At 28.9% G+C, this 27,617-nt stretch overlaps 1 protein-coding gene across 1 annotated transcript in view; it reads left to right on the forward strand.

The window, feature by feature from the left end:
- The first annotated feature begins 776 nt into the window (after positions 1-776).
- The window catches only part of Tnpo (transportin 1), a 67,517-nt gene continuing 40,676 nt past the window's right edge, over positions 777-27,617 (forward strand). The window contains exons 1-12 of the mRNA XM_075361249.1: positions 777-936; positions 1,980-2,055; positions 5,730-5,986; positions 8,778-8,911; positions 10,213-10,294; positions 13,002-13,124; positions 14,918-15,097; positions 17,071-17,245; positions 21,078-21,230; positions 22,195-22,517; positions 24,096-24,257; positions 24,377-24,484. Of these exons, the coding sequence (XP_075217364.1) occupies positions 832-936; positions 1,980-2,055; positions 5,730-5,986; positions 8,778-8,911; positions 10,213-10,294; positions 13,002-13,124; positions 14,918-15,097; positions 17,071-17,245; positions 21,078-21,230; positions 22,195-22,517; positions 24,096-24,257; positions 24,377-24,484 (1,878 nt within the window). The 5' untranslated portion in view covers positions 777-831. The remainder of the gene's footprint in view (positions 937-1,979; positions 2,056-5,729; positions 5,987-8,777; positions 8,912-10,212; positions 10,295-13,001; positions 13,125-14,917; positions 15,098-17,070; positions 17,246-21,077; positions 21,231-22,194; positions 22,518-24,095; positions 24,258-24,376; positions 24,485-27,617) is intronic.

Here is a 27,617-nt window from a genome sequence, read left to right on the forward strand (position 1 = left end):
CATTTTAATGCTACTGCATTTAATGAAATTCTGAAGTACTTTTAAGCATTTAAAGTAAGCAAGGATTTGTTTATTTCATTCTGAACTACCCAAAGGATTTAGAGTTTGATTCTATCGAGCTTGGCCTTTTTCTCAAGATATATTTATCTCAAAAAAATAAGTAAATAGTTAAAAAAATAAATGACTTATTAGTCATTAAGTTACAAAGTAGTGAAATAATTATGTTAAAATATTATCACCCTTATGTTAAATAAAACCAAAAAAATTATAATTTAATGTAGCCAAGCGACTTATGATGTACAAAAACCGTTGAATATTTCGATTTCGAAATTTAAAAATGATTAACAAGTGGTATTTTGAAATCAGCTGATTTTTCAAACGTACATTTCATAGAGATTAAAGTTGTCAGAAAGGTAACGTGTTCTTTTTCAAAACAACGATTTCGTCAAAGTGTAGCGATAATGCTAGAAAAAAATAAATTTAATCACTAAACTTATAGATCTTATTAAAATTAAAATACAATAAGAACCTGAGGACTAAATTATTAATATTTGTTAAATTTTATTTTAAATCAGATCAATAACGCTATATCCGGATGTTAATATTAGTTCGTATTATGACTAGTTACAACTTTTGATCTTAATTCAAATTAGACATGGAGAAAATAATTTTCTTTTGTGTTTTACTATTTTTAGTTTTCTTTTTTTCATCGAAATGCGTTATTTCAATGCCCCAGAAATTCGCGTACTGTTAGTTAACCTTACCGTTGAATGACTCACTTCCTGCTGCAACAATTTGTCAGGTGCGCTAACATTCTTAGGCACGACAAGAATGAAAATGGCGTGGCAACCTCAAGAGGAAGGTTTACGACAAATTTTACAAATTTTGAAGGAATCTCAGTCTCCAGATACAGCTACCCAACGAGCTGTGCAACAAGTATCCTTTTTGTTACTAGGTTTTGTAATATAATTGTGTATTTTTAACTAGGAGTCGTGTGGCCGCATACTGGTTGTGTCTGGTCTTACCGTAAAAGAATTTAAATGTGATAGATTTTTATTTTCTATTGTTGATGTATCTTATACTTTGAGTAGTTTTACATTTTATGAATTGCGGTACTTTTCTTTGAACTTTACTCGTCGTAGAGCTACCCGAAGTGAGGTGGTTGCGAATTCAATGAGCATACATTTCACGAATTTAATTGTACTGTGAGCTATTGAACCGTATCTAGCTATGTTTTCACTATTCTTAATGTTATCTTAGTATTCTGAAGGGAAATCTCCCAATAATTTTCTAAACCAGAATTTGATATATTGAATAACTTTAGCCTGGGTAATCTTATTCACAAGTCTTATCATAAAATTAAAGGTCAAGTTTATGTTAGTTTCACAATGTAATGGGGATTTAGTTGAGTCTAGTACAATGTAAACTGGTACGATACAATTAATAGATAGTTGCTTTATTTTATGTTAACAATTTTTTTTAGGTTGTCAGGTTAAAAACATGGCGACTGTCTATTTTTACTGGTTTTTTTATCTAGTATCAGTATTGAATTTTACAGACTACTTGTATTTGGAGTTCATGTGATTGATACCAAAAATAATGATCAAGATGAAATTTCAGCTGAATAAAATTATAATACTATAACTGAATTTCTGGTATGACCTAAATTCAAATAATATTCGATTTTTTAAGTTGCTCTGAAAAATATGAATGAATTTTTCAATCATTCATTCATGAAACATGTGTACAGTAAAATTAATTACAGTAGATCGTATAGTGTTACATCAAATAGGTAATGCTTATATATTTCCAAATAGTCTATGTATAGTGTTTGTAAATAACTGCCCTTCTTGCTGAATGAAAGAAATTCGAGCCAGAAATTAAAAATTTTTAATGAATATGAAATCTGAACAGTTGCATATATTTAATTTTATGTCTGGCAAACTGGAGAATTATGTTTTTCTTAATAACTTTTTCAGAAATTGGAGGAGTTGAATAAATTTCCAGATTTTAATAACTATTTAATATTTGTTTTAACAAAACTCATATCAGAAGGTAAGTAGTGGTGCTTTGATTTTTTTTAGTACATAGTAGGTCAAGAATTTATTTTGTCTGAAAAATTGTGAAATTTTTAAATGTGTTAGAAATTTCTCTACCATATATGCCTATTATAGGTAATATTACTTTAAAATTAAAGAAATCATAAGTAATTTTCACAGTTTTTAATATTTTAGTTAGAATTACAATTGATTGGTGTTATTTATTCCCATCCTAGCATGTTTTGGAGTACTTACATTTTCAAAACTACTTTGAAACAGTCTTTCTGTGTTGGAATCATCAAATGAATAACAATTTTAAGCTTCTCCCACTCATCACCCCTGTTCTGCTTTTTATCTCCTGCCTTAATGGTTAATATTATATCAGATGTTTATTTGTTCATTATCTCCTGCCCTTTTAACTTAGCTTGAATGTCTTTGTTTTCTAGAATATTAAAATGTTTCCTTTTTTTCCCAATATAATATGGATTTTATCAAACAATAAAATCCATAATAGAATAGATTCCTATTCTAGAAAACAAAAGATACTCAAGCTAAAATTAAAAGGACGAGCTAATAAATGAACAAGTAAACACCCAATCCGTGTAATATATAAAAATTTAAAATCATTACAAGAATTAGATGATTAGTTTCAAGAAATTTTATAACTGTAGGACATGGAAGAGGCCATGACAGTAGGGGCGGTGAGTGGGAGGGGTTAAAATCATTTGAAGATTCCAACACAGGAGGACTTGTGTGTTATGTTAAAAGAAGTTTTGAGAATTGAGGTACTCCAAAATGCATCAACTGCAGATGTTAATGTCACTGATAGGAAGGCGAGAAAATAGCACTTGAAATCAAATAAGTAATGTACTTGACAAAATTTACTTAATAAGTAAATTATTTAATTTACTTAAATAAATAAAAGCTCTTAAAACTGTAATAAAGTTTATAAAGCATTAATTAAAGTGGAATATTTTTTGAAAATTGTGTAATGTAATATATATATAATACTCTGTTCAGAATTACATATATTATTTACATGTGGTAGATAAATTATGTCATTTGAATACTTATAAAAATAGTGTGACAGTTTGGCTGACTCACAGCAGATCCAGTTCTTACTGTAGGTAATATTCTTAAAATAGTTAGGTATCTAAAGGTTGTTAAAGTACACACAGTTGGAAGTAAATTGGATATTCTCTTACCCTGTTTTTTACACTTTGTAAGTTAACATGGTATATGAATTAATGAAACTGTCATTTGGTTGTAAAAAAAAATATAATAGGGCATTGTTATTATTTTGTTATTCGTAATGGAATATATAACTACATGAGTTAAAAAAGTAATGATGCGTAGGTTAGGTTAGCATATGGTTTGTGAGTGGCCTTGCAAAGTGAGAGGGTAAAGAGTGGAGTATAATCAACACCACATCTCCCTGTGTCTGTTCACTTTGTACAAGGTTTGTGTGATATTATACTTCTGTTTCAGTCCTGTCTGGCTTTATTTAATAAATTGACCTGTAATGCTGCTCTTAAGCTATTTGTTTATATCAGAGGTTCCCAAACTTATTTTTCTCATAGACCACTTTCAAAATTTTGCTGGTTCCGGTGGACCCCCTGCAGCTACATTTCTACCATATTTCCAGTTGACGGAAAATGTGAAGATTAGATAGCTACATTTCTACCATATTTCCAGTTGACGGAAAATGTGAAGATTAGATCTAACTATGAAAATTTGCATTACGGCTGAGTTCCACGAACTAACAGCTTCCAAAAAAAAAGTGAGAATTGATCGGTTAATTTTTGATCAACTGTGCTGCGAGTGGATGTCAAAAAAGTAAAGTTGGCCGATCAAAAAAAATTGCTTCCATCCAACTTTACATTTTTGACATCTACTTACAGCACAAGAAAGCAATCGATGCTCACTTATTTTATTTAGAAAAATTCCCATTCACAGTGGTAAAAAGCAAAAGAAAAATAGTATATTTTTTGTCTTGCATTTATTCAAATATGTAATCATTACGCTATTAATTATTATCGTTATGGTATTGCAATGTAATATAATAAAATTGTCGTAATATAATTAAAATTAAACATTAATAACGTAATGCAACTTCTACAATGACAATCACAAAATAGTTACAATTTTAATGGGAGGGATGTACTAGATTGATATGCAAAGTCAAGCCAACATTTTAGTTCTTTACTATCGAAACAGATGAATTTTCGTGGACCCCGCTTACGAATTGTGAACCCTCATTTTTTTGTTACGCCAACGTATACCCCCCGTCTAGTCTCCCGTGGACCCCTAGGGGTCCACCTGAACCACTTTGGGAATCAATGGTTTATATCCTTACGGTATGGAATCTAAACTTAGATTGTTAAAATTACCTACTTTAGATTGTTTTTATATAAAATTTTTGTATTACAGCCATTAGTTGGACATTTGTGTTAAGGTATTCAGTTTTCAGAAGATATAATTTTTATTTTGATGTCTTATCTGTTGGATGTGTATCACTTTTGAACAAAATTGTATACCATAAAGAAACCTTCCTGAAATTTTTTTAGTCTTTAGAGTTATATTTGCATTTAACAAATTTCTCTAAAAAAAAAAATTGCCTATTTTGAAAAAACTCATGACTAAGAGAACACTTGGCTTGTGTTGAGAATGTTTTGAGTACTCATTAACAGTAAATGACCTGATCACTATGTAGCAGTCTGCATTCTCTGTACTTTTGTTTGAAAAATAAATATTGTTTTGAAACTTACCTATTGTCAGACCGTAGAAAATGCTGTCTCTTTCTTGATGGTCAATTTCAGTTGAATTCTGTGCTATATAGTGTTGAGCTCTTCTCTAATTCACCATGCTGTTTAATTTTACATGATTAGTGTTTTTTTTCCTTAATCGAAGGCCTACAAATCATGAATCTGTTATAAAACCTTTTAGTTGCTAATTCTAATTTCTAACACTTACATCTTTATCAAATACATTACAGTGTTCTGAATTACTTTGTTCTGTAAAGTGTGCTGTGTCTAGTTTTGATCTTATTTTCCAGTATTTTTTTTTTTTTTTACATTTATACTGTCTAGTAAAGACACTATGAAGACGCTACATTCAGCAAGTAAAGTGAACAATAACTGTTCACTTTACTTGCTGTGGCAAATAAAGGAAATTAATTAACCTTTTTGCTGTTCTTATTCCTTTTTGAGATCTAAAAAGGAATACGCCTGTTAGTGGTAGTAATTACAAAATTATATTGCCATATATTTTATCATTTCAACATGTGGCATTTAGGAAAATTCATAGAGTTTAGGTTTAAATAGTATAAGTGAAGTGGTTTATCTACCTATCTTCAGGATTACATGATTCTGATAAGCTTAATTGTTGATTGAGTGATCCACACGTTAATTTTATACAGTTTTTTTTAATCTGGGCTCTGATGATCATGAGATTGTTACTATGAAATTTGTTATATGCTGATAAAATTTTAAATTATAAATAACAGCCTAGTATGAAATTAATATTATATTTTGTTTATATTGTAAATTTAGAATTGGATATTTCTGTTGACAGTGTAAAGAAGGGAAAACTTCAGGTGTTTTGGTAGATTTTATATAAAGTATATTAAGATAAACACATTAGTATTTTTGATCCTATTTATGTTAATCTTTTTTTTTTTTTTTGTGACAGATGAGCCTACAAGGTCGCTGAGTGGTTTAATATTAAAGAATAATGTTAAAGCTCATTACCAAAAGTTCCTCCCTGAAGTAGCAGAGTTTATAAAACAAGAATGTTTATCGGCAGTAGGAGATCCATCTCCCCTAATCAGGGCTACTGTTGGTATTTTAATAACTACAATAGCCTCAAAGGGTGAACTTATAGCTTGGCCGGAACTGCTACCTGCATTATGTTCAATGTTGGACTCGCAAGATTATAATGTTTGTGAGGTTAGGCTTTTATGATCTGATTAAATGTATATCAATTTAAATTTTGAAGAGGAGAGTTAGTTGGAATTTTTATTTATATTAATGAAAACATTGATTTAGTTATGTAAAAATATTTTAATATACAAAAATCCTGTATTAAAACAGCGGTTATGGTTCAGAAACTTCTGAATTAAGCTGAATCTTATGTTCACATTTGATAAAACTAATCCCGTTTTTTTATTGTTACTGTGCTGGTTATGTAATATAAGTTTAATATATGTAATTGATTTCTTAAAAATTATTGTTCTTTTCCTTTATCCAAGTAAACTGAGGTTGGGTCATTTACCATTCTCTTCCATCTCTCCCTGTCCATAAACCATCCTACTTTACTTCTCTTACTGCATCACACTTTCTCTCCAACTCTGTCATATTCTTAACCATATTTCCTTCTCTGTCTCTTTCCACTTTCATTGTACTAAAGGATTTTCTTTTGCAGCCTCTCATTTCCCCAATCTGATTTCACGACCATATCACCTTTATTTACCTCTGTCAATTTCCTCTACTAAGCTTCAGATTCCAACTTCCCTTCTTATCATATCACCCCATACTTTATCCTTCCTATTTTTCCTCACCATACTTATCTTAAATTTCATTTCGGCAGCCTGTTCTCAGTTCTTTAACTTACCATGTCCATGTCTCTGACCCATAAGTAAGAATTGGGGTTGGTATGATTTAAATAGAAGTTTTTTGTAGTCCAAATTCACCTTCTTATCCCATACCAAATTTCTCATATGGTGGTAAAAATTACTTGTCTTTTTTACTGTTGCAATCACAATTATTTCGTTTTCCAGCTTACAATTTTCTGAGTAAAGTGAACCCAGATAGCTAAAATCCTTTAAGCATTCTAGGACTATCCCTTTTATTTTCACATTTATTCCTCTTTCCTCCCGGCTATGTACCTTTTGCTCACTTGCCTTTCACTTGTTTTGTTCCTTTTTCAACACTTTGTTCTTTCCAATTTTAAACCTCATCATTCATTTTTACTCATCATTCATTTTACTCTCATCATTCCACTCATTTATTACTTCCTGGACATCTTTCTGTGAATCCCCCCATATCACCAAATCGTCTGAAAATAACAAACTTGCTTTCATATTCACTTTCCTCTATGAATTTTTTTCATGGTCCATCTAATGCAATTATGAAGAGCAAGGGTATTAGCATGCTGCCTTTTTATCCTAAACCACTCTGATCTTCCTAACTCTGTATTCACACTATATTTACAACTTTTGTATACAGCTTTATTCACTTTAATAACTCCTATATCTTTCTTTTTTAACTTTATTTCTCTGTCAATGTTGTCACATTGACAGAGAGGCATATGACAATATGCCTTAACAATATCTTAAACACCTCTACCAGCTTTTTACTCCTAATTTCTTTTGCTGTGTTCAGCAGGGTGTTAAAATATTCTTTCAATCTATTTAGGATTTCCTCTTTCCCTTCCAGAACTGTTCCATTCTCATCTTTGGTATCCCTTGTTGTCCTTTTTCTTGTTAAGCAGCATCTTTCCTAAACATCCCTTTCCAATTCCCTTAGATCAATCCAGGGCAGGGTTCTTAAAAAATATATTGTAGTTAAATTTTTGAGAAATATTTATGAACTGTTGGATAAAACTGTAGAATTGTGGTGGGCTTGTCTGTATTTAAATGTATTTGCTTTTTTTTCTGCAAGAATCTATTTAATTTCAGAAAATTAATATATATTTTTTGTACTTAATTTTTTATTTTTTTTTAGAAAATTAAAAGTTTTTAAATAAGTTAAAAATATTGGAAGAAAAGGATCTCACAACCTTAAACTTAAGCTACTAAATGATGTCACAAATGAAATTTAATGTACATGGAACCTAGATATTCTATATTGTAAGTATACAAAGAACTTGCCTGAAATGGGTTCTAGGCTCCTTTCTTGGAAAGGAACGGTTAACTGCTACACTGGGTCCATCCATAGTGTTTCATAGACACCATCTGGTAGTTCATTTGCTAAATTGTGTGGTTTGGTAACTTTAGGCATGTCTATTTGAGACTGTTACTTAATTTGAGGTTTCTGCATAAAGCGCGTGGTAATCAAGGTCACTGCTTGTTCAAATCAGGGCTGTTAATTGTACATCCTAAAACCTTATTCTCGTTCGGAGAGATTGTTCCTGACTATAGAAAGACTAAAATTGATTTTTAAGATCACTTTGTGAATAAAAACATGAAGTTTGTTATATATTTTATTGAAAATTCACCAACATTGACATTGTGCTAATTAAATTCAATATTAACAACTTCATCAAAACACAGCAACAAATAAAACCTAACAAAAACTAATACTACTAGTCAACTTTCACGGGTTCCTGTAAACGTCTACAATTGGTATTAATTTTTTAGATTTTATTTGTTTACTGTGTTTTGGTGGTTAAGTTGGTTGATAATATTAAAATATATATATATTTTTTTCAAACTCAGTATGTTTACTAAATCTTGCATCTTTTGTTATGTTCTAATTTTAGTGTAGTATATGGTTTACCCTTCATATATTCATTTAATACAAAATAAACCTAGTTGTCTATACATATACCTATCTTGTCTTTTAAATTTTATGAACCAGCCATACTTTTAATATCCTCTTATAACACCACATTTTTAATATATTTACTATCTTTTTTGTGTTTTTTTATACATGTGTTACAGTCATAATATTCTTTGTTCCAGTAAAATTTAGAATGTAAAAGTACTCTTCTAATTCTTGTAAACTTTTATTATTCTAGGGTGCATTTGGAGCTTTACAAAAGATATGCGAGGATTCAACTGAATTACTTGATAGTGATGCACTGAACAGACCATTAAACATTCTCATTCCTAAATTTTTACAGTTTTTTAGACATTCCAGTCCAAAAATACGGTGAATATTTGTTTTTTTTTACAAATTTCTAAATATGGTGTTTTACATGTAACTAAAAATATGAGGTATTAATATTGATCATTGCCTTGTAACATATTGTGCTTGTAATTAAATATGTAAACATTTAAACACATGCTTGGTGGGGGTTATATAATGTTAAAAATATTCTAATTTTAAAAAATATCCATGAAGTACTTTTTTGATGTAGATTTGTAGAAAACTTGGAACAAAGGAAGAGGTTTCCAAGACATTTCTTTTGACTGGCACATCTAAAAAAGGAACAAAATAGAAAATTTCATATTTAATGTACTTTTAGAAGTGTGAACTGTTAAATATCTGAATGCATTACAGATTTGAAGTCAAATGTGAAACTCTATAGGTGCGCGCGTGTATAGTTGCTAATTTTAATACATTAGATAAAGATCTTTTGTCATTGAATTATCCATGTTATCAGTGAAAAATTTTCTGTTAATGCAGTGTAATAAGATAGCATATATAAATGCGCTGCCTATATTAATTCTGATTATTTAAATTGATTAATAGTAAATGTTATCTTCATAACTGCATTATTAATATAGTTAAGTATTTTAGTTAGGAGTTGGACATTTTTGGTATCTGTAAGACCGTGTGTAGCCAAAACAAGTTAAGATGGAATCATGTCCAGCATGGAGAATTTTTACAGTAATGCTGTACTTAACATTAGTTGAGCCCTAAGCTGAGAATTGTAATGCAGATTTAAAGTATTAACAATTAACATGTGTTTTTTTTTATTTCTTCTAAAAAAGCTTTTGTAACTTTCATAAAAAAAGGCTATGAAAATACTGTTTTCTAATAAAATGGTAATGTTTATTTCATTCATCAATCAATGATTGGTTTACTTTGTTACATATTTGAAAGTAAGGTCACCATATCGCATTTACTAAATAGCCTAATATATATATATACTTTAAAAAAATTAGTAGTTCATTTTAATTTTCAATGCATATAAGATTTCCTTTACATAAATATTTTAGAGGGAAAATCATTACATTAAATTTTAAGAAGGTTTTTAAATCAATATGATCTTATCTCTTTGTAAGAAATTGGCAGTTAAACATTTGTCTGATAAACAAGCATTAAAACAGTTTTATAGAATTAGGAAATTCACAGAATTTAGTAAACTTTTACTGTTTAATTACAGTGGTACACTTTATAATCTGTGTATCAAACTCTTAAGGGGTTGTATTTAAATTTGTAAGGTGTTATTACAATTTTTTTTATGTTGTTTAGTTCATTAACTTTTATACTTGTTTTTTTTACAGGTCGCATGCCATTGCTTGTGTAAATCAGTTTATCATTAACAGGACTCAGGCACTTATGGTTCACATTGATCCCTTTATTGAGGTAAAATATTTTAATTATACCTTTGATAATTTGATACTAATAATGTGTTTCAAATGATTACTTTTAAGTAATAATGATAGTGGATGGGTGTCGTATGCCACCAGTGCTACAATGTTAAATTATGCAACTTTGTAATTCTTTTTCTCAAAAGAATGATTCTTTTTCAGTTTTCAACTGAATTATTCTTTTTATGTCAGATTTTCAGGCTGTATTATTATATTGACTATTTTATTACTGCTCTCTTCAAAAGTTAGTTACTTAAGAATGTATAAAAAAAATTTCATACTGTATCCTTCATTGAGAGCTGATAAAAAGGAACTTGAAATGAAAAATATAACTTTTAGAAAACTATATTTAAAGTTTTTCTTACCTTATTTTAATACATTTCAGCTGAATAGGATGGGATATTGTGAAGACGAGTACCTGTTCTCTTGCCAATATATCCAACACTTTCTAATTTACTTATAATACAGTTATCTCCATATAAATTCAGATTTTTAACTGCATTGAATGCCATTAGTCTCCATACATACCAAAGATAAGTTGCATATTGAACATCTGTGGTGAGTGAATGCTTGAAAATTTCTTTGGCTCTTTCAACCTTCATTCCACCACTAACTCTGTTGTAATAGTTTGACAAGAATGAAAATGTTGATTATAAAGTTTCTGGGGACATTGACAATATTTTGACTTGATTTTTGCATCAGTTTCTTTTCCTGTATTAATATATTTTTTGTTTTGTATGTCAATATTTGCTGCTGTTACCACACTCTTCAGTGATTTATGTCCTTGTTCTAGCCAGGAGTCATCCAAAACAACATTGATGTCCCTGTCCTCGTCATTAATTGATAGAGCTTTCTGTATTGCTTTCAGCATAACCTCCTCATGAACTGATCAAGCAGCATTTGTGATAATGATTATGTAGTTAGTAAATTAAGGAGGTTTTGGCAAATTTAAAATGCACACAAAGTAGTTGCAGCAGCAATATCCTGTGCCTATAGCGCGAAGGCCATGAACAAGTGTCATATGATTGCTATGTCATGAAAATTGAAGTACACCAAACTGTTTATAATCTTGATCAGAACAAGCAGATGAAGATGAAAGACTTTTATTAAACTTGCATCCATTGCAAGACAATTTTAATGCTAGGTCATAATTATTAGCTAAATTAGTCAAAATTTTCTTCAATAATGATAATTCAGTAATATTTTCCTAAAATCGATCCTTTCAAGAATCATAATATTTCTCTGCACTATACAAATTATATTAATGCAGTCAACCAAAGTACAGAATAATAAAATAAAATAGGGTGACACCTACCTTATTCCATAATTTAAGCAGGAGTTAATGAGTTTTTCGCATCGTCAGTTGCTCTATATAATTTTTCAAATCATTCATACCAAATTATACATTAAAATTGAAATTAAAAATACTATACTATACATAAGATTAAAATTTAAAATTATTCAAAGATCCTTTACCAAATTAAAATCAAAACAGAAATTGAAACTAAACATTTTTAAATACAATTTTTTTTTTTTAAATTAAAATTAAAAATTGCATATATATAAAAAAAAGTCATTTAATAGAATTAAAAATTCAAAATTAAAACCAATAATAAAAAACTAAATAGAAATCATGTGGACCAGCTAGCCGAAGTTATGTGACTATAGAATTGAAGTATGAATTATCAGTGTCTTAAAGAAGTGCTGCTATGTACAGCAGCTTTTATGCTTTTATGTATGTTTTTATTAATATTGTATTTCTAAATTTGTATGCATCAGATAATTTTAATTATCATTTAATTTTATTAAATGGCTTCATATTTTTATATACACGTACATACATGCAATTTTTAATTTTAATTTAAATTTTAATTTAAAAATTTTTAGTTTTAATTTGTTTTGATTTTAATTTGATAAAGGATCTTTTAACAATTTTAATGTGTAATTTGGTACGAATGATTGAAAAATTATATAGAGTAAATGTTGATGTGAGGGACTCACAAAAGAGCCTCTTGCTTTAATTATGGAATTAGGGTAGGTGTCATCCTATTTTATTTTATTATTATGTACTTGGGTTGATTGGATAAAGATAATTCAATAATAATCTGTTCTTTACAATTTGTAAATTGTTCATATTTTTTATTTCTTTAAATTGTTCATCTTAAAGTTAGGTACTTTTCATTTGCTCTGGCAGTTGTGGTGAGGTTTCTTGATCTTGAGTACAGAAACCCAACAAAATCCAGTACTTTCAACTTAACCTTTCAATTCACTATAAAAATGTGTTCATAGAAGAAAAATAAACATTAGCTGATCAAGCTAGTTAACCAGTTCTGTCAACATGAAGTATAAGAACTATTGCTTAGCATATGTTGAAAATAAAAATATTATGAAAGTCTTTTTAAAAGTTTAATATAAATAAATTGTTACACATAATTAAACAGCAAAATTTAAATAATTTTTGGCCAAAAAAAATTAAATTCAATTTTTTTTTTTTTTTTTTTTTTACTTTTTGAACATTAACCTCCCTGTATAGGTCTTGAGAATATTGTAGATGTTTATAAGGTTGAGTTGCTTCCAGATCTCTTAATTAGAATAAATTTTGTATTTGTATATTTTGATTGACTTGGTATGTTTAAAATTATGTTTTAATTTTATATTTTGTATTGAGGTGTTGAATGTTGAATATATAAAAAATGTTTCAGACTTTGTTTCATCTGGCTACTGATGATGATCCTGATGTTAGAAAAAATGTTTGTAGGGCCTTAGTTATGCTCTTGGAGGTTAGGATGGATCGATTAATCCCACATATGCACAACATCATTGAGGTATGTACTCTAAATTTGGTAGTTATACTTAAATTTTAATAGATTTAATATTAATGAATGGGTCATAATCCAGAACTTTTAAGGGATTACCTGCAGGAGAATGCCATGTAATTATTCGTAAAAGATGATTTTCTGATCTTTAAATGTTTTTTATGCATCTTGAATAAATATGTTTTCATGTGCTGCAAAAGAAAAGATTGGTATTGCTTTTAACACGTTTTTCATGATTTTTGAGAAGTTTTAACTTTTTTATTAGTGCAATACACAAGAAAATTTTATTTACATAAAAATCAACAAAAACATTGTAAGTTGTGCAAATTTGAAATATTTATGACCATCCGCATCAGAGTTATTGGAAACCAAAATTTGAATTTAAAAAAAAATAGTTTCAAAAATTCATAAAAATTTTAGGGGTAAGTATATTTCACCATGAGTATTATTTATGGTAAACTACTAACATATACCTACATACAAACAAAAAATAAATCCAAACTGTGTATGCCATCCCTGCCCCTTGAAAAAATGACCAAAAGCGAAAGTTCAGTTTTTCATGTTCAACTTTATTGGCAATTTTCTCATAGAAAGAAGAGAGATAGGTAAATAAACCGCTGGACCAACTTTAACTTGAGAAAGTATGAATAAATTGCTTTTTTAGTTATGAAATTTTTTTGCCGTAAACCGTTAATCACAAAAACAGGTGTGCGAACCATAACAAAAATGGCCACCACAGGTAAACTGTGGTGTAGTGTAAAAATTAAAAAAAATCAGTTTCAAAGCCAGTTTCAAATTAAGACAGTAGGAATTTTTTTTTAATTTGTCAAGCACAACCACCTGTGGTTCACTTCAGATGGATTGACCCTGATGTTGGGTCATTGAACTTTAATGTTGCAAATAAACCCTTAAAAGAGTTAATTCAAGTTGGTTGGTCAGTTCTTTATTCTGTTGCTTATTTTTCATTATTTAACAGGGTTAGGATATTCCATATGATAGGGATAAATAGGAAACTACCCGTAGGTATATGATAAAGGGTTAGGATTGGAAACTAATTAACTATAAGTTTTATCATTATTTCAGTCTTTGTTGTGTTGCTGCTGCCCTTTGCTAAATAAATATTAAAAGCTTCAGATGGATATTCAGCATGTGTGCACATGTATTTGTTTGTATATATTTCAATATTAATGATATACTAATTTAGGAACTGTTGATGATAATGAAGGCTACTCTAATAATGAAAAATTTATTTGCAGACAGTAAACTTTTATGCCTTATGAGTGTGAAATTTGTGAGAAATTCAGGGTTTTTTTAATGTACATCTCTTTATCTGAACATTTGAAAATTTGTATCACTTATTTATTAAGGCCTAATGAATTGTATTAAACTATTTGTTTACTACTGTGCATAATGTACTGGTGTGTGGAGTCGAGGCATCTAGTGGTGTTGGTACATGCTTATCTATCAATAATGTATTGCAGTAAATGTACAATCTCTTATGCTGCAGCTGTTAAATGTTGTTGTTTTATATGAAAAGGGAGTGTTGCCTCTTGACTCTAACAAAAATTGATTTTGTGAACAATTACATTATTGTAATTATTAAATTCACATACATGTGAATAATTACATTACATTAGCTGTACAAGACTAAATGTTCATATTTAACATATGTTGCAGATTTGAAACAGTTAATGGATAAAATTGCCTGCTTATAGTAATAGTGTATTGTGTTTCTTACATAAACACTTCATTTATTTTGAATCTTTTCAGTTGTGGAATTTTTTTTCTTTTGATTGTTGTAGTATATGCTGATGCGAACACAAGATTCTGATGAAGGAGTTGCATTAGAAGCTTGTGAATTTTGGTTATCACTTGCTGAACAGCCTATTTGTAAAGAGGTACTGTCACCTCATCTCATGCGTTTGGTACCTATTCTTGTCAGCGGGATGAAATATTCAGAATTAGATATTATTTTATTAAAGGTTAGTATAAATCTGCAAAATTAATATTTAAAGATGATTAACTGTTTTGAAGTAAATTTTCAAAGAGAAAAGTACGCTGGAAAACTGGCAAAAGTGTGAAATTTTTTGAAATTGTTTACTTTGGGGATTGACACATTTTTTATTGTTTTATTGATGTTATATGGTAAGTAGGTTTATAATTAGATAATGGATAAATTGTCTACAGGATCACTGTTAATCTCAAAACTTGGGATGTGGAAAACATGTCATAATCTTTTCAAACTGGTGTTGCACTTACATGACTGCAGTAAACTGCACAGACTACGGTCGCATAGACTTGTTTTAGAACTTTTATCATTTGATTACTAACATCGTGTTAATGCAACTAATATAATTCTTTCACAGACATGTGCTGCACTTCATTGGTTTTAAAATGATTTATTTGCACTATCAGTAGGTTGCAATTAACAGTTGGAAATAGAGAGAATAAAATCATGTACCAGCATTCTATAATTAGGTTTTGTAAGTTTTGCTGAACACTGTTGGTAAACATGGCTGATATGTCACATTCGTGTCCAGGATTTATTTCTTCTCTAATTAAAGTTTTAATGTTCAAAATTATTCAACATACAGTGAATGAATGAAACAAACACATTATAAACAAGCCTCTAAACAAACCCATCTTGCTTATTCAAATTTACAACGATGGACACCAATTGAAGTACATGAATTACATAGATTAAGTTTGATGCTTATGCCAAGAAATAAGAAAAAAGAGTGAGTACTGTTCAACAAACAGACAGGCTATATTAACATTACTCAATATTTTCTGAAATGATGGCTAGAGACAGATAATTAAACATTCTTAGTTTGCTTAATTTTGCCAATAATAAAGATCCGGCTTCCACCTTTTCAAAATTCAAGAATTACATAAATTGAAAAAAAATTTTCTCAGTGTATTATCATATTCAAAATACAATAATTCACAAGTTCTTAGTTTTGTTGAAAGGACGGCCTAATTTTAAGTTTTTAATAAAAATTTGTTTACAAAAAAAATATAGCTTTAAATTTTTACTGAGTTAAAATAATGTTCATTCCTAGTGATTGAACTGAATTGAGAATAACTACATAAAGAGATGAGTAACTTTAATAAAATAACCTAGTCTGAACATGAAGTAGGATTTACAGTGTTCTGAAAAGATTAACGTCAATAAAATTTAATTCATGAACATAAAAATTAAAGATTCACCATGAAATTTAGCCTTCAGTAACTGTAATGAGGAAAAGACCAGATAAATAAGCAATAACCCAGTATTACCTGGAAAATTGGTCACAGAATTAATTAGAAACCATTTTTATATGTATTTTGTAAGTTTTTTTGAAATTATAATCAATAGTAGTTAGTAAACTTATATTAAATTTTATTGATGGGAAGTAATTTCAGTGGTCTAGATGTTTTTAAGGTGCTGTAGTTGGTATTGCCTAAAATAACAATAGTTTTTTTGTTTTCTATAAAAGACAGAAATAGTCATTTCAGTGATTTGTGTAAGTGTTGGTTATTTATTATTATTAATTTTTTATTCCCACATTTTAAGTGCCAAGTTGCTGAGAAAAAAGCTGTTTTTAATTTTTATTGACTCTTACTCATATGGAAGTTTAATTTGTAGCAAAACCTTTTTTTTGTTCCATAAAAATAATTACAATAATTTTTCATCATCATGCAGTTAAAAAATTATTTATGTGCAGGAAACCAAACTTTACTGCAACAGAATTTTATTTTGTAACTTCTCAATTATTTTGGAATTTTGGTGGGATAAGTAAAAAAGTATTGTTACTAGCAGGAAATTTATTAAATGCTTATGAAAAATCTTTGATGGTTGAACTTCATGTTTTTGTGCACATGTGTATTGAATTGCTGCTTTTGTACTGTGCACTATGTAAATATTTTTCCATATTAAATATAAAAATATTGTTAATTTGTATGATATTTTAAGGGTGACGTGGAAGAAGATGAGATGGTGCCAGATAGAGAGGAAGATATCAGACCAAGATTTCATAAGTCTCGAACACACACTGTGAAACACACTGATGGAACTGAAAATGGAGAGGAAGATGGTGATGAAGATGATGGCATGGATGATGATGGTTCTCTTTCTGATTGGAACCTGAGTTAGTACTTAATTAATAAATGATAGATTTTTTTAGGTTTAATTATGCTTGTTTGTTATAAATATTGACTACAGGCTGCATCAATTTTTTTTTTGTAATTATGATTTTATTGAGATTTAGAAATCACTAAAACCTGATATTTCTAGTGATATTTATTGACTAATAGATTTGAAATCATGTTGTGAGTGAAGGTCATGCATATTCATTTGCACCCCCAATTATATTCTACAGCAGTGCGGGCTGTGTATGGCCAGTATATCACCACATCCAACTTAACTGCACATCAGAGATATAATAAGTCAACATAGTAGAAAAGTGCTAAATTAGAGCCATTGCAGGAAATATATATGGCAGAATTCAACAAGCAGTGAATGGCCTTAAGATTCTGGTTGGGAAAGGATCTCATTAAATTATATACCACATTGGTTGCTGTGAATTTCATTTTGCAGAGACAGCTTTCATTTTTTAGTTGAAGCAAGACTTTTTTCCATAAAGAATGAACAGTGATATCCATTTTTTTTTTTACGTAAATTTGTTGAAAAAAAAGTTAAATTTCTATTTATTTATCACCCAATGATGACAAAAAAAATTTGCTAGGGGTGGTGTCAAGACTGAACAGCATCTACATAATTACACAACACTTAACATTTATAACATTGTTTTCTGCTACATTAACTCCACACAACTCACATTTCATTAATATGTCTGTTCTGTTTTGATGCGGTTGCCCTATGTGCATAGATTATGAGAGCTGAGGGTGTTATTTTATTTCAGCATTCCTTCAAAATATTTTTATAAGAAATTACAGTTATATCAGTGAGAATAGTTGCATTTTAATAGCTAATTGGATTTTTAGAATATGATGTTTGTTATTAAAGCTTGCAAATTAAAAAGGTATGTGTATCTTAAACATCTTTCACTAAAGGTACAAAATTTCTCTACCAATAATTTACGTAGATTAAACTTTGTTAAATTAAACCGTTCCAGGAAATATATCTGGTAGAATTCAACAAGCATTGGTGCCCTTAAGATTCTGGTTGGGAAAGGATCTCATTTAATTATGTGACCAGTGACACTATGAACTTGGTTTTATAAAAGACCGTGTTTCATTTTTCAGTTAAAGCAAGACTTTTTCCACAAAGACATGAACGGTGATATATTTTGAGAATGACTCGTAAATTTGTTGCGATCTTTGGAAGAAGTCAGTGTTATTTAGATGGATAACGTCAGCTATCATTCAGTGTTTAAAGAGAAATTGGAAGTGACAAACACAAAAGTCAAAAATTGTTAAATTACTTAATTACTGTCTATTGTTAATAAACACAGAAAAATACAGACTCTATGAGTTTGATGACATTGCAACAGAAGTGGGGCGTGAAGTCTGTTCTTGACTACTGTTGAATCACTACCAGTATAACCCAGTCTAATTTGGGCACAGATAAAAGTTGTGGTGGCAGCTAAAAACAGTACATTTCAACTAAATTATGTAAAAACTTATTGGGAGATGCCATAAATTGTGTAATAGTATATGTCTGGGAAAAAACATTTAGACATGAAGATAACCTAGAAGATTTTCATAAAGGATTGCGGGACTACCACTTACAACACATTGTAGTTATAAGAAGATGACTGACGAAAAAACAGATTTATCAGGCGATATTAATTTTTCAGATTATAATTTAAATTTTATGTAAAGTTCTACAAATTTTCCATTTTTAAAGTCCATGTTTAAATACTTATCCTGATTTTTGAACATGTAGGAAAATATTTTAGATAAAATATGTGCACCAGAATAATGATATAGATATTTTACTAATAAATATGTAAGATGAGTTGATGAAACATTTTTTTCTGTAAAAAGAAAAGGGACAGTTCAGTATTGTATTATTACCATGGTATAGGGGGAATGAGGAGAAGAAACCTTAGACAGTGGAAGGGGAAAAAGTGTGTGACCTTCACCTGCAAGATTTTCAAATTTGTAGTAGTACCAAACAGCATGAACATCACTTTATTTTGTGATTTCAGTTTTTAGTAACGCACAAGCCTGCAATAAATCTAAAATTAACTTGCTTTTTTTTTTTAATTTTAATTTGGGTTCTGTAGTGGATGTCTCAAATATTTCAAGGTTATGAAGAAAACTAACTAAATCATGGTGTAAACAAAGCTTTTGTTTATTCTTGCAGTTAGATTTTAAAATAGAACATAAAATAATGAACAAACTTATACTGTTCAGTTTTGCAATAATTATATTTTTTAGTCATTGTACTTTAATTCTTATATTGTCATTTTTATGCTTTTGTCCATATTACAGTCATCTGAAGTATATTTTCATCCATAAGAGTATTGCATTTTAAAAAATTTGGCCACTAGTACTTATGACATTTTTTGGTTAGATTGAAATGGTATTTTACAGAACTATTCTCCTTAAGTTGTGGTTAGTTATCTAAGAACCCAAACAAATTTTAAAAGTTGATGTCGGAAACAGGAAAAATTCCATTTTTTACTTTTAACATCTTTTATCACACGTTGTTGAATTGTCTGTGTAACCACATGTTCTTGGATTGTTGATATCTTGCTTAGTTTTTGTGTAACTGTTATTTGAGTGCAACGTGTAATTTTAGCAGGTTTTTTTTACAATGTAAAATTTGGCATGAAACTGGGGGGAAACTTTCACAGAAACATTTCAATTTTTGAAACAAGCTTATGGAAATGATGGTGTGTGTGTTGCACAATGTTAAAAATCATTTTTACAATTTAAAATTGGTTGTCAGTCAATTGGAAGATGACAGCTGATCAGTAAGGCCTTCTTCGACTTCAACTGATGACACCCACATTCAGAAAATCAACCATCTGGTGCATGCAAATCGCTGATTTGTCAGAAAACTTGCAAAAGAGGTCAGCATCTCAATTAGATCATGGCATTTTGAATGAAAAATCGAGCATGCATAGAGTTAACAATTTTTTTTCCTTGTTTGATGACTGAACAACAGAAAGAACATAGTGGACATTTATCGGCAATTTCTTGAACAAGCCAGTCATGATGAAACATTCATGCAAAGGATCATAATGGGAGATGAAAACTGGATTTGAAGTTCAATCACAATAAATTGGCAAAGGATCTTACCCCAGAAAAACACGTCAGTCTCAATTCCATATCAAAGCGATGCTTCTGGTTTTTTTTTTTTTTTGTTTTAATGGAATTGTTTATTTTGAATTCTTACCTCAAGGTGAAACAGTGAACCTTGCATCTTTACTGCAAAGGTTACATGAAAAATTCTCTCTTCTTTACCACAACAATACACCCACACACTCAGCTTTGTCAGTTCATCACTTTTGTGTTGAAAATAAGATGACTTTCCTCCCTCAGTCTCCCTACTTGCCAGACCTGCTCCTTGCAGTTTATTCTTTTCCAAAATTAAAATCTGATGAAATGATGCTGTTTAGAGACTATTGATGACATTAAAGAAAATTAATCACAGACCTTAAAAGCCATTTTAAATGAAGCTATTCAAGACTGCTTCACAAAGTGTAAACACAGTTAGGAAAAGTGTGTGAATAGAGGAGGACAATACTTGGAGGGAAGGGGACAAGGACCAATATCTTGTAAAATTAATAATAAGATTAATAAAGTTTGGTTATTTTCTGAACACACCTTGTGTTTGTAAGAACTACTCATATTAACAAATATTCTTTTAATGATTTGAAAAATAAATATAAAGACTACTTTCACAAAGTCTAGTAGTTTTGTTAACTGTTGTCAGTAATCAAGTTAACTGTTGTCTGTTTTGTTTGGTTGTCAGTAATCAAAAACTCATATTTTTTTTATATGTAGGAAAATGCAGTGCAGCAGCTTTAGATTGTCTTGCTAATGTCTTCAGGGATGATCTACTTCCTGTATTGGTTCCAATATTAAAAGAGATGCTGTTTCACCAAGATTGGGACATTAAAGAGTCAGGAATACTTGCGTTGGGTGCCATTGCAGAAGGTATTTTTTGTTTTTTTGTTTAAATTGCTATGTTAAATATTCAATTAAAAAATGTTCAAAAATTAAGCTTAGAGTGTAATTACAAAGTACAGTTATGCTTTTATTAAATACCTGATTACATATGAGATTGCTAAGGAGGGTCTCTTGGCAAAATTAACAAATTACACATCATACAACATAACTTTTTTACAAAATTTTCTTACATATTTTGATAGATATTTTCATAATCCAGATACACATTGTATTGGTTTTTTCTAGATACAGTTGCCCTATGTGCATCGATTATGAGAACTGAGGGTGTAATATGTTTTTAGAATACTTTATTTAAAAAGACAGCAAAGTTAAAAGTATTATTTGTAACATTAATTTTACTGTAACTAAAATAATTTTTTTTTTTATCAAGGACTTAACAAAGAAGTCCTTTTAAATAAAAATTGTATATCTACATTAATTACATAAAGGTTATTTAATTATATTTAACTCTGTATTTAATTGTGTATTGTTTTGATATGATGTCTCAAAATCAGTGTGTTTGATATTAAGGTTGTGAAAAGTTAACAATCCATTGCTTTATGAACTGCATGATATTTTTAGATGTTCGGTTGTATGGAACAGAAGTACTTAATATTTGAATTAGAAATGTTTAAAATTTGATTTAAAAAAAGATAGAAAATATGATTGTGTAGAGGTAAATTCATATTGCAGTTACGTATTAAGTATTTGCCCTTTATTAAAGCTGTAAAAATGATATGTAACTGGATTTGATAGTCTACTGGAATTTTCCATCTTTTACTTATTTTTCTCTCATTGCTTTCAGTACAGATTCTTTAGGAATTATCCTAATAAACATTATTAGGAATTAGCAGTAACTTGTTTAATACAATTAAATTATTTATTGCTAACAATATTGTTAAAATTTGTTTTTCATCTGTTCTACAGATGTTATTGATAAAATTTGTTGCAGGTTGTATGTCAGGAATGATACCACATTTAAGTGAATTAATCCCGTACTTAATCAGGTGTTTGTCTGATAAGAAGGCGCTTGTAAGGGCAATCACTTGCTGGACACTGTCACGCTATTCACATTGGGTTGTTAGTCAACCTCATGATAATTATTTAAAACCTTTGATGACTGATTTGTTAAAGAGAGTGTTGGATCCAAATAAGCGAGTACAAGAGGCTGCTTGCTCTGCATTTGCTACATTAGAGGAGGAAGCATGCACTGAATTAGTACCATATCTTGGATTTATTCTTGAAACATTAGTATTTGCATTTAGTAAATATCAGGTCAGTATTGTGCATATGTAGTATACTATAAATTTTTTTATAATGGGATACATTTTTTTTTTTTAAATGTTAAAATTAATGTAAAAAGTTAAATTTCTATTTATTTATCACCCAATGATGACAAAAAAATTTGCTAGGGGTGGTATCAAGACTGTGCAGAATCTACACAATTACACTACACAAATTTACATTAACTTCACACAACTCACATTCCATTAATATATCTGTTCTGTTTTGATACGGTTGCCCTGTGTGCATAGATTATGAGAGCTGAGGGTGTTATTTTATTTCAGCATTCCTTCAAAATATTTTTATAAAAAATACAGTTTAATGTATAAGGGAGAATAGTTAGATTTTAATAGCTAATATGATTTTTAGAATAAAATATTTGTTATTAGAGCTTGCAAATTAAAAAAGTATATGTGTACCTTAAACATCTTTCACTAATTTTTTTTTTTTTTTAAGTTAACTAATATTGTCCACACAATTAAATGAGTATGCTAACTTTTAAAATACTTTTTAAAAACCATAGTTGCCATGATTATTAGTGTTTTATGAAAAAGTTTGTTTAAGAATATCAGGTGAAAAATATTCTTTGCCTATTAGTTTCCAGAACTATTGTAATTGACAGGCAAGAGATAAAAGCAACTGAAAGTGGCATAACTATATTAAAGTTAAGATACACATTTTGTGTCAGGATTATTAGAAAATAATAAGTGGTTTTTTCCAAGCTCAAAATAGTAGTTAATACTCTACCTTGCTAAAGAAGCCTTATTATATTATGTTAGCCTATCTTAATATATAAGACTGGCTGTAGAGTAAATAACTGAACACTGAGAAAGAAACTGTTATGTAACTTTAATTGTTAATTTTCTTTTACCTTAGGTTCTTCATGTGTTAAAAGTAGTCTTGTGGTTAGTCAAAAGAAAGACAGGATTAGATGTTAAAGCAAAGTAATCCTTTCTCTTGAGATACAATATCTCTACTCAGTCGGGTATTTAAAAGTATAATTAAAACAAATGAATATATTAAAGCTCTTATCTCGTGGGCAGAGTGGTAGTGTCTCAGACTTTCATCTGGAGGCCCTAGGTTTGAATCCCAGTCAGGCATGGATTTTCATGCACCACAAAAATTTGTTTTCCATATACATGTACAAGCTTCTTTTTGTAAGCTTCTGTGTAATTCATTAAAAAAAAAAAATTAAAAAGGTATTTTGTATTATCTAATATAAAGGTAATGTGAGTTATAGGTGTGATGTTGGAATTTCAATTTCCCCATTCTTGACAGTATCTGTAATACATATGTTATATTTTGCAATTGAAAGTAGAAGCCTTTGCTAGTCGTAGAAATATAACTTTATAAGTAATGCATTTGAGTGGAGTGACAAAAGACATATGTTAACTTTCCTTCTACCCTCAACCAGTTAAATTATTGTTAATATATATTAAAGGAGAAATAATTGTGTTAACATTTGAATCCAGGACATCATTTGTTTATTTGAGGTTTTTGTTTGTATATATCATATATGTGATGTAATTAATTTGAATTGTGTTATTACATTTTATCTATTTGTTATAGCACAAGAACTTGCTAATATTATATGATGCTATTGGAACATTGGCTGATTCGGTCGGACATCATTTAAATAAACCAGATTATATTAATTTACTGATGCCACCTCTGATTCAAAAATGGAATATATTGAAAGACGAAGATAAAGACCTGTTTCCTTTATTAGAGGTAATAAACTAGTTCTGTTTTAAATTCTAGTGAATGCTGTATGTGTGTTTTATCTAACTTTGTATATTGTTTTAATGTAAATTTATTCTCTTTTTAAATGAATATTTTTATTGTTACAGTGTTTGTCAAGTGTTGCTACTGCTTTACAGTCTGGTTTCTTGCCATACTGTGAGCCTGTATATAGACGATGTGTGTCACTAGTAGAGCAGACTCTTAATCAACATATAGTAAGTGTCTTAATATTAAATATGAATGTTATAATTTTTTATTTATTGAAATTCTAGCTTGATATGTGTGTTAGTTACACAGAACAAATTGTCGAGATGTAGTTTAGAGACTTTATTCATTCAGATGCAAGTAACGCTTGCCTATATGTTTGGAATTTTGTTGGTTACATTCTTCTGGAATATATATAACATTGGAGATAGTTTACTTGTTTCAGAATCCTACCTTTTGATAGGCGAACAATTATTAATAGTAGTTCTGTTAGAAATGTTTTTAAGGAGGAAAATGAAACTCTGAAAATAAGTTATCATATTCAGTCCTAAAAAAACCTTAAAAAAATAAGTTATATAAAGACATTTAGGCGACTATAGAAGGAATTTAATTAGATAAAGCCTATTGTATAATATAGTTAATTATATAACTATACGCCATAAAAGCTGATTTATTTTAGAAGTTAATTTTTTCTTGGTTATTAACAAGACTTAATTTTTTGTGGAAATAATTAACAATTATTAGTGGAAAATCATAAATGTAAAGTGTGTAAAAATTGGATACGCCTCCATGGTTTCAGGAGCAAGAGAATCTGATTTTACCATTATTTTACATTTACCTAAATATGACAGTGTGAAAATACAGTCTAACTGTCAAACTGAACACAGACAATTCAGATGTTGTGAACTAATGTATATATGTTGTTTACTAATGTTATTTATTTATTTAAAGTATTTTATTCATTCTTATATTACATTTTCTATTACCATGAAAGTTTGACATTACTAATGGATAAATGTAAAAACTTTATAAATAAAGATGTTTATTTTTAATACTGTTTAAGAGTTATGTAAGATTCATGTATCAAAAGTATGTTATATGAAAATGAAAGAAAATGGAACTTGCAAATAACATTTTTTTCTTTCAAAATTCAGTGCTTTGAGTTTTATAACATGAAATTTTTCTCTTAAATGATTATTTTCATTTATTACATTTATTCGTTAACTCAAAAATTTATTCATAAACCCCTCCAAATTTATTGTCTTATTGAAATACAGAACTGTAAATTTTGCTAATGAATTCAATGATATAACTTATAATGTTACATAATTTGGTAACAAATATGTGTATATCTCTTGCTATTCTTCATACCTGAGGCACATTTGTGAATTTCTGTTGTAAATATTTCTTAAACATGGTTTACATTTTTTATGAGATAAACGTAAAATTAATTCATTTTTACAACACTACTAAAAACTGTGTAAATAATAAAAAATTACTTTCTATTTATTTCCATCTTTTACTTCTAAAAATTTACATCTAAAAAAAGCTTACTAAATGTGCTGTAGTGTTAATTATATTCAAGTGAAGATTTAACTGTAAACATTTGATTTCATGTAATTGTTAATATCTGATAAAATTATTCATTGTAGTGTTTTCTGTATATTTAAAAAAATATAAATTGGTTATCTTGTTAAAATCAATTATTCATCCAAATTTTATTAATGAGACCTATTTCTTCAACCCTTTACAATTGCAATAAATTTTTCCAACTTTTCTAAAAACTCAAGGAAAGTCAGCTGTTAAAACTAAACATATTTTAATTTAGACAAAATATTTTATAAGCAAAAAATGAGCAACTGAATAATATACAATTTATTAAACTGAATTACGGTACTTTATTGTAGATACGACAGTATTAAATTTGTCAGGTCTTAAAGTAAATTCTTTTAATACAATGTTATAATCAGTGCAATAGCAATTTTTTTTTACAGGAAATAAATTTATATTAATATTTGTTATTATTTTATGAATATAGAATAAACAATTTCTATAACGTACTTAATGTTGTTGGATTCATATTTGAAAACTCAGTTGAGTTTAAAAGATGTTCTACAGTTTGTCTTCTTTTTTTTAAATTAACAACTTTTCCTTAGTTTTCCATTTTAGCATTGTTATAAGTTTAGCATTGATATAAAAGACTCATATTCCTCTATACAAATATATTGTATTTTTATAATCAAAAACCAACTTGAACAACCCAAGTACAGAATTAACAAAGTAAATGAGATAGACTTACCTTACCCCTAGAAGCATTTTCACGGGATCTGGCATTATCAGTTGTATATAAAATTACATATCAAACATTACATCTTTTACATAGATATATATATATATATATATATCTAATCATGTCATACATAACATATCAAAAACATATCTTAATTATGATGTCATATATATGTGTGTGTGTGTGTAGTTAATTTTATTTGATTTAATATGTTTTCTATGTATGATATGTAATTGATATTGATATATAATTTTATATAAATATATTGTATATACAACTGATAATACAAGATCCTGCGAAAGTGCTTTGGGAATAAAAAAATAAGGTAAGTTATTTCATTTACTTGTAATTTTGTACTTGGGTTGTTTAAGTTTGTTTTTGATTATAAAAATAATATATAATGTTTTATCATTTCTTTTGTTCTGATCATTTCTTGCTCTCAGTTTCAGTGACTTAGTTAAAATTGAATTCTTTTTCCTTTTGTTTATTTAGTGTAGTGATTAGCGTTTGAAATTTCAAATTTTCTTGTTGCTGGTGGACGTAACTTAAAAAAACATGTGCATTATGTTGTTAAAAAAAAAAATTAATTTACTTTATTGTTAGGACAAATCACACAAATTTTAACACTTAATCATAGACTGTCATGTAATTTAAGTTTACACAGTTCACAAAAATTATTCTCTAAATATTCTACCAGTTGTCCAAAAGTAATGGTCTATATTAAGAAAACCAGGATCTCTTAAACGTAGGCTCAATTACCAGGAAATATCCAACATTTGTTCTGTATACTCTCAAAGTTAGTGGAATATGCATGCACAAGTAAACAGAAATAATGAAAATGTAATCTGTAGTGGTCAGTGGAGATATGGTACCCATACAGAAGGTTCAGTGTGTGTTCTGGTTAAGGGAGTTTCAGTCACAGTTAGGATGTTCAGTGGTGTCTGTAAACTGAATGGTATGTTGATCCTCCTGCATCCAAGTCTTTTCGTCACTGGGATATGACTTTGAGATTTGGTTTCACAGACTGGAAATCATCCATTTGGTTTCAGTTACTGACAAGCGATGACTCATCA

Source organism: Lycorma delicatula, chromosome 3 (assembly GCF_047948215.1).
Source record: "Lycorma delicatula isolate Av1 chromosome 3, ASM4794821v1, whole genome shotgun sequence".
NCBI lineage: Eukaryota > Metazoa > Arthropoda > Insecta > Hemiptera > Fulgoridae > Lycorma > Lycorma delicatula.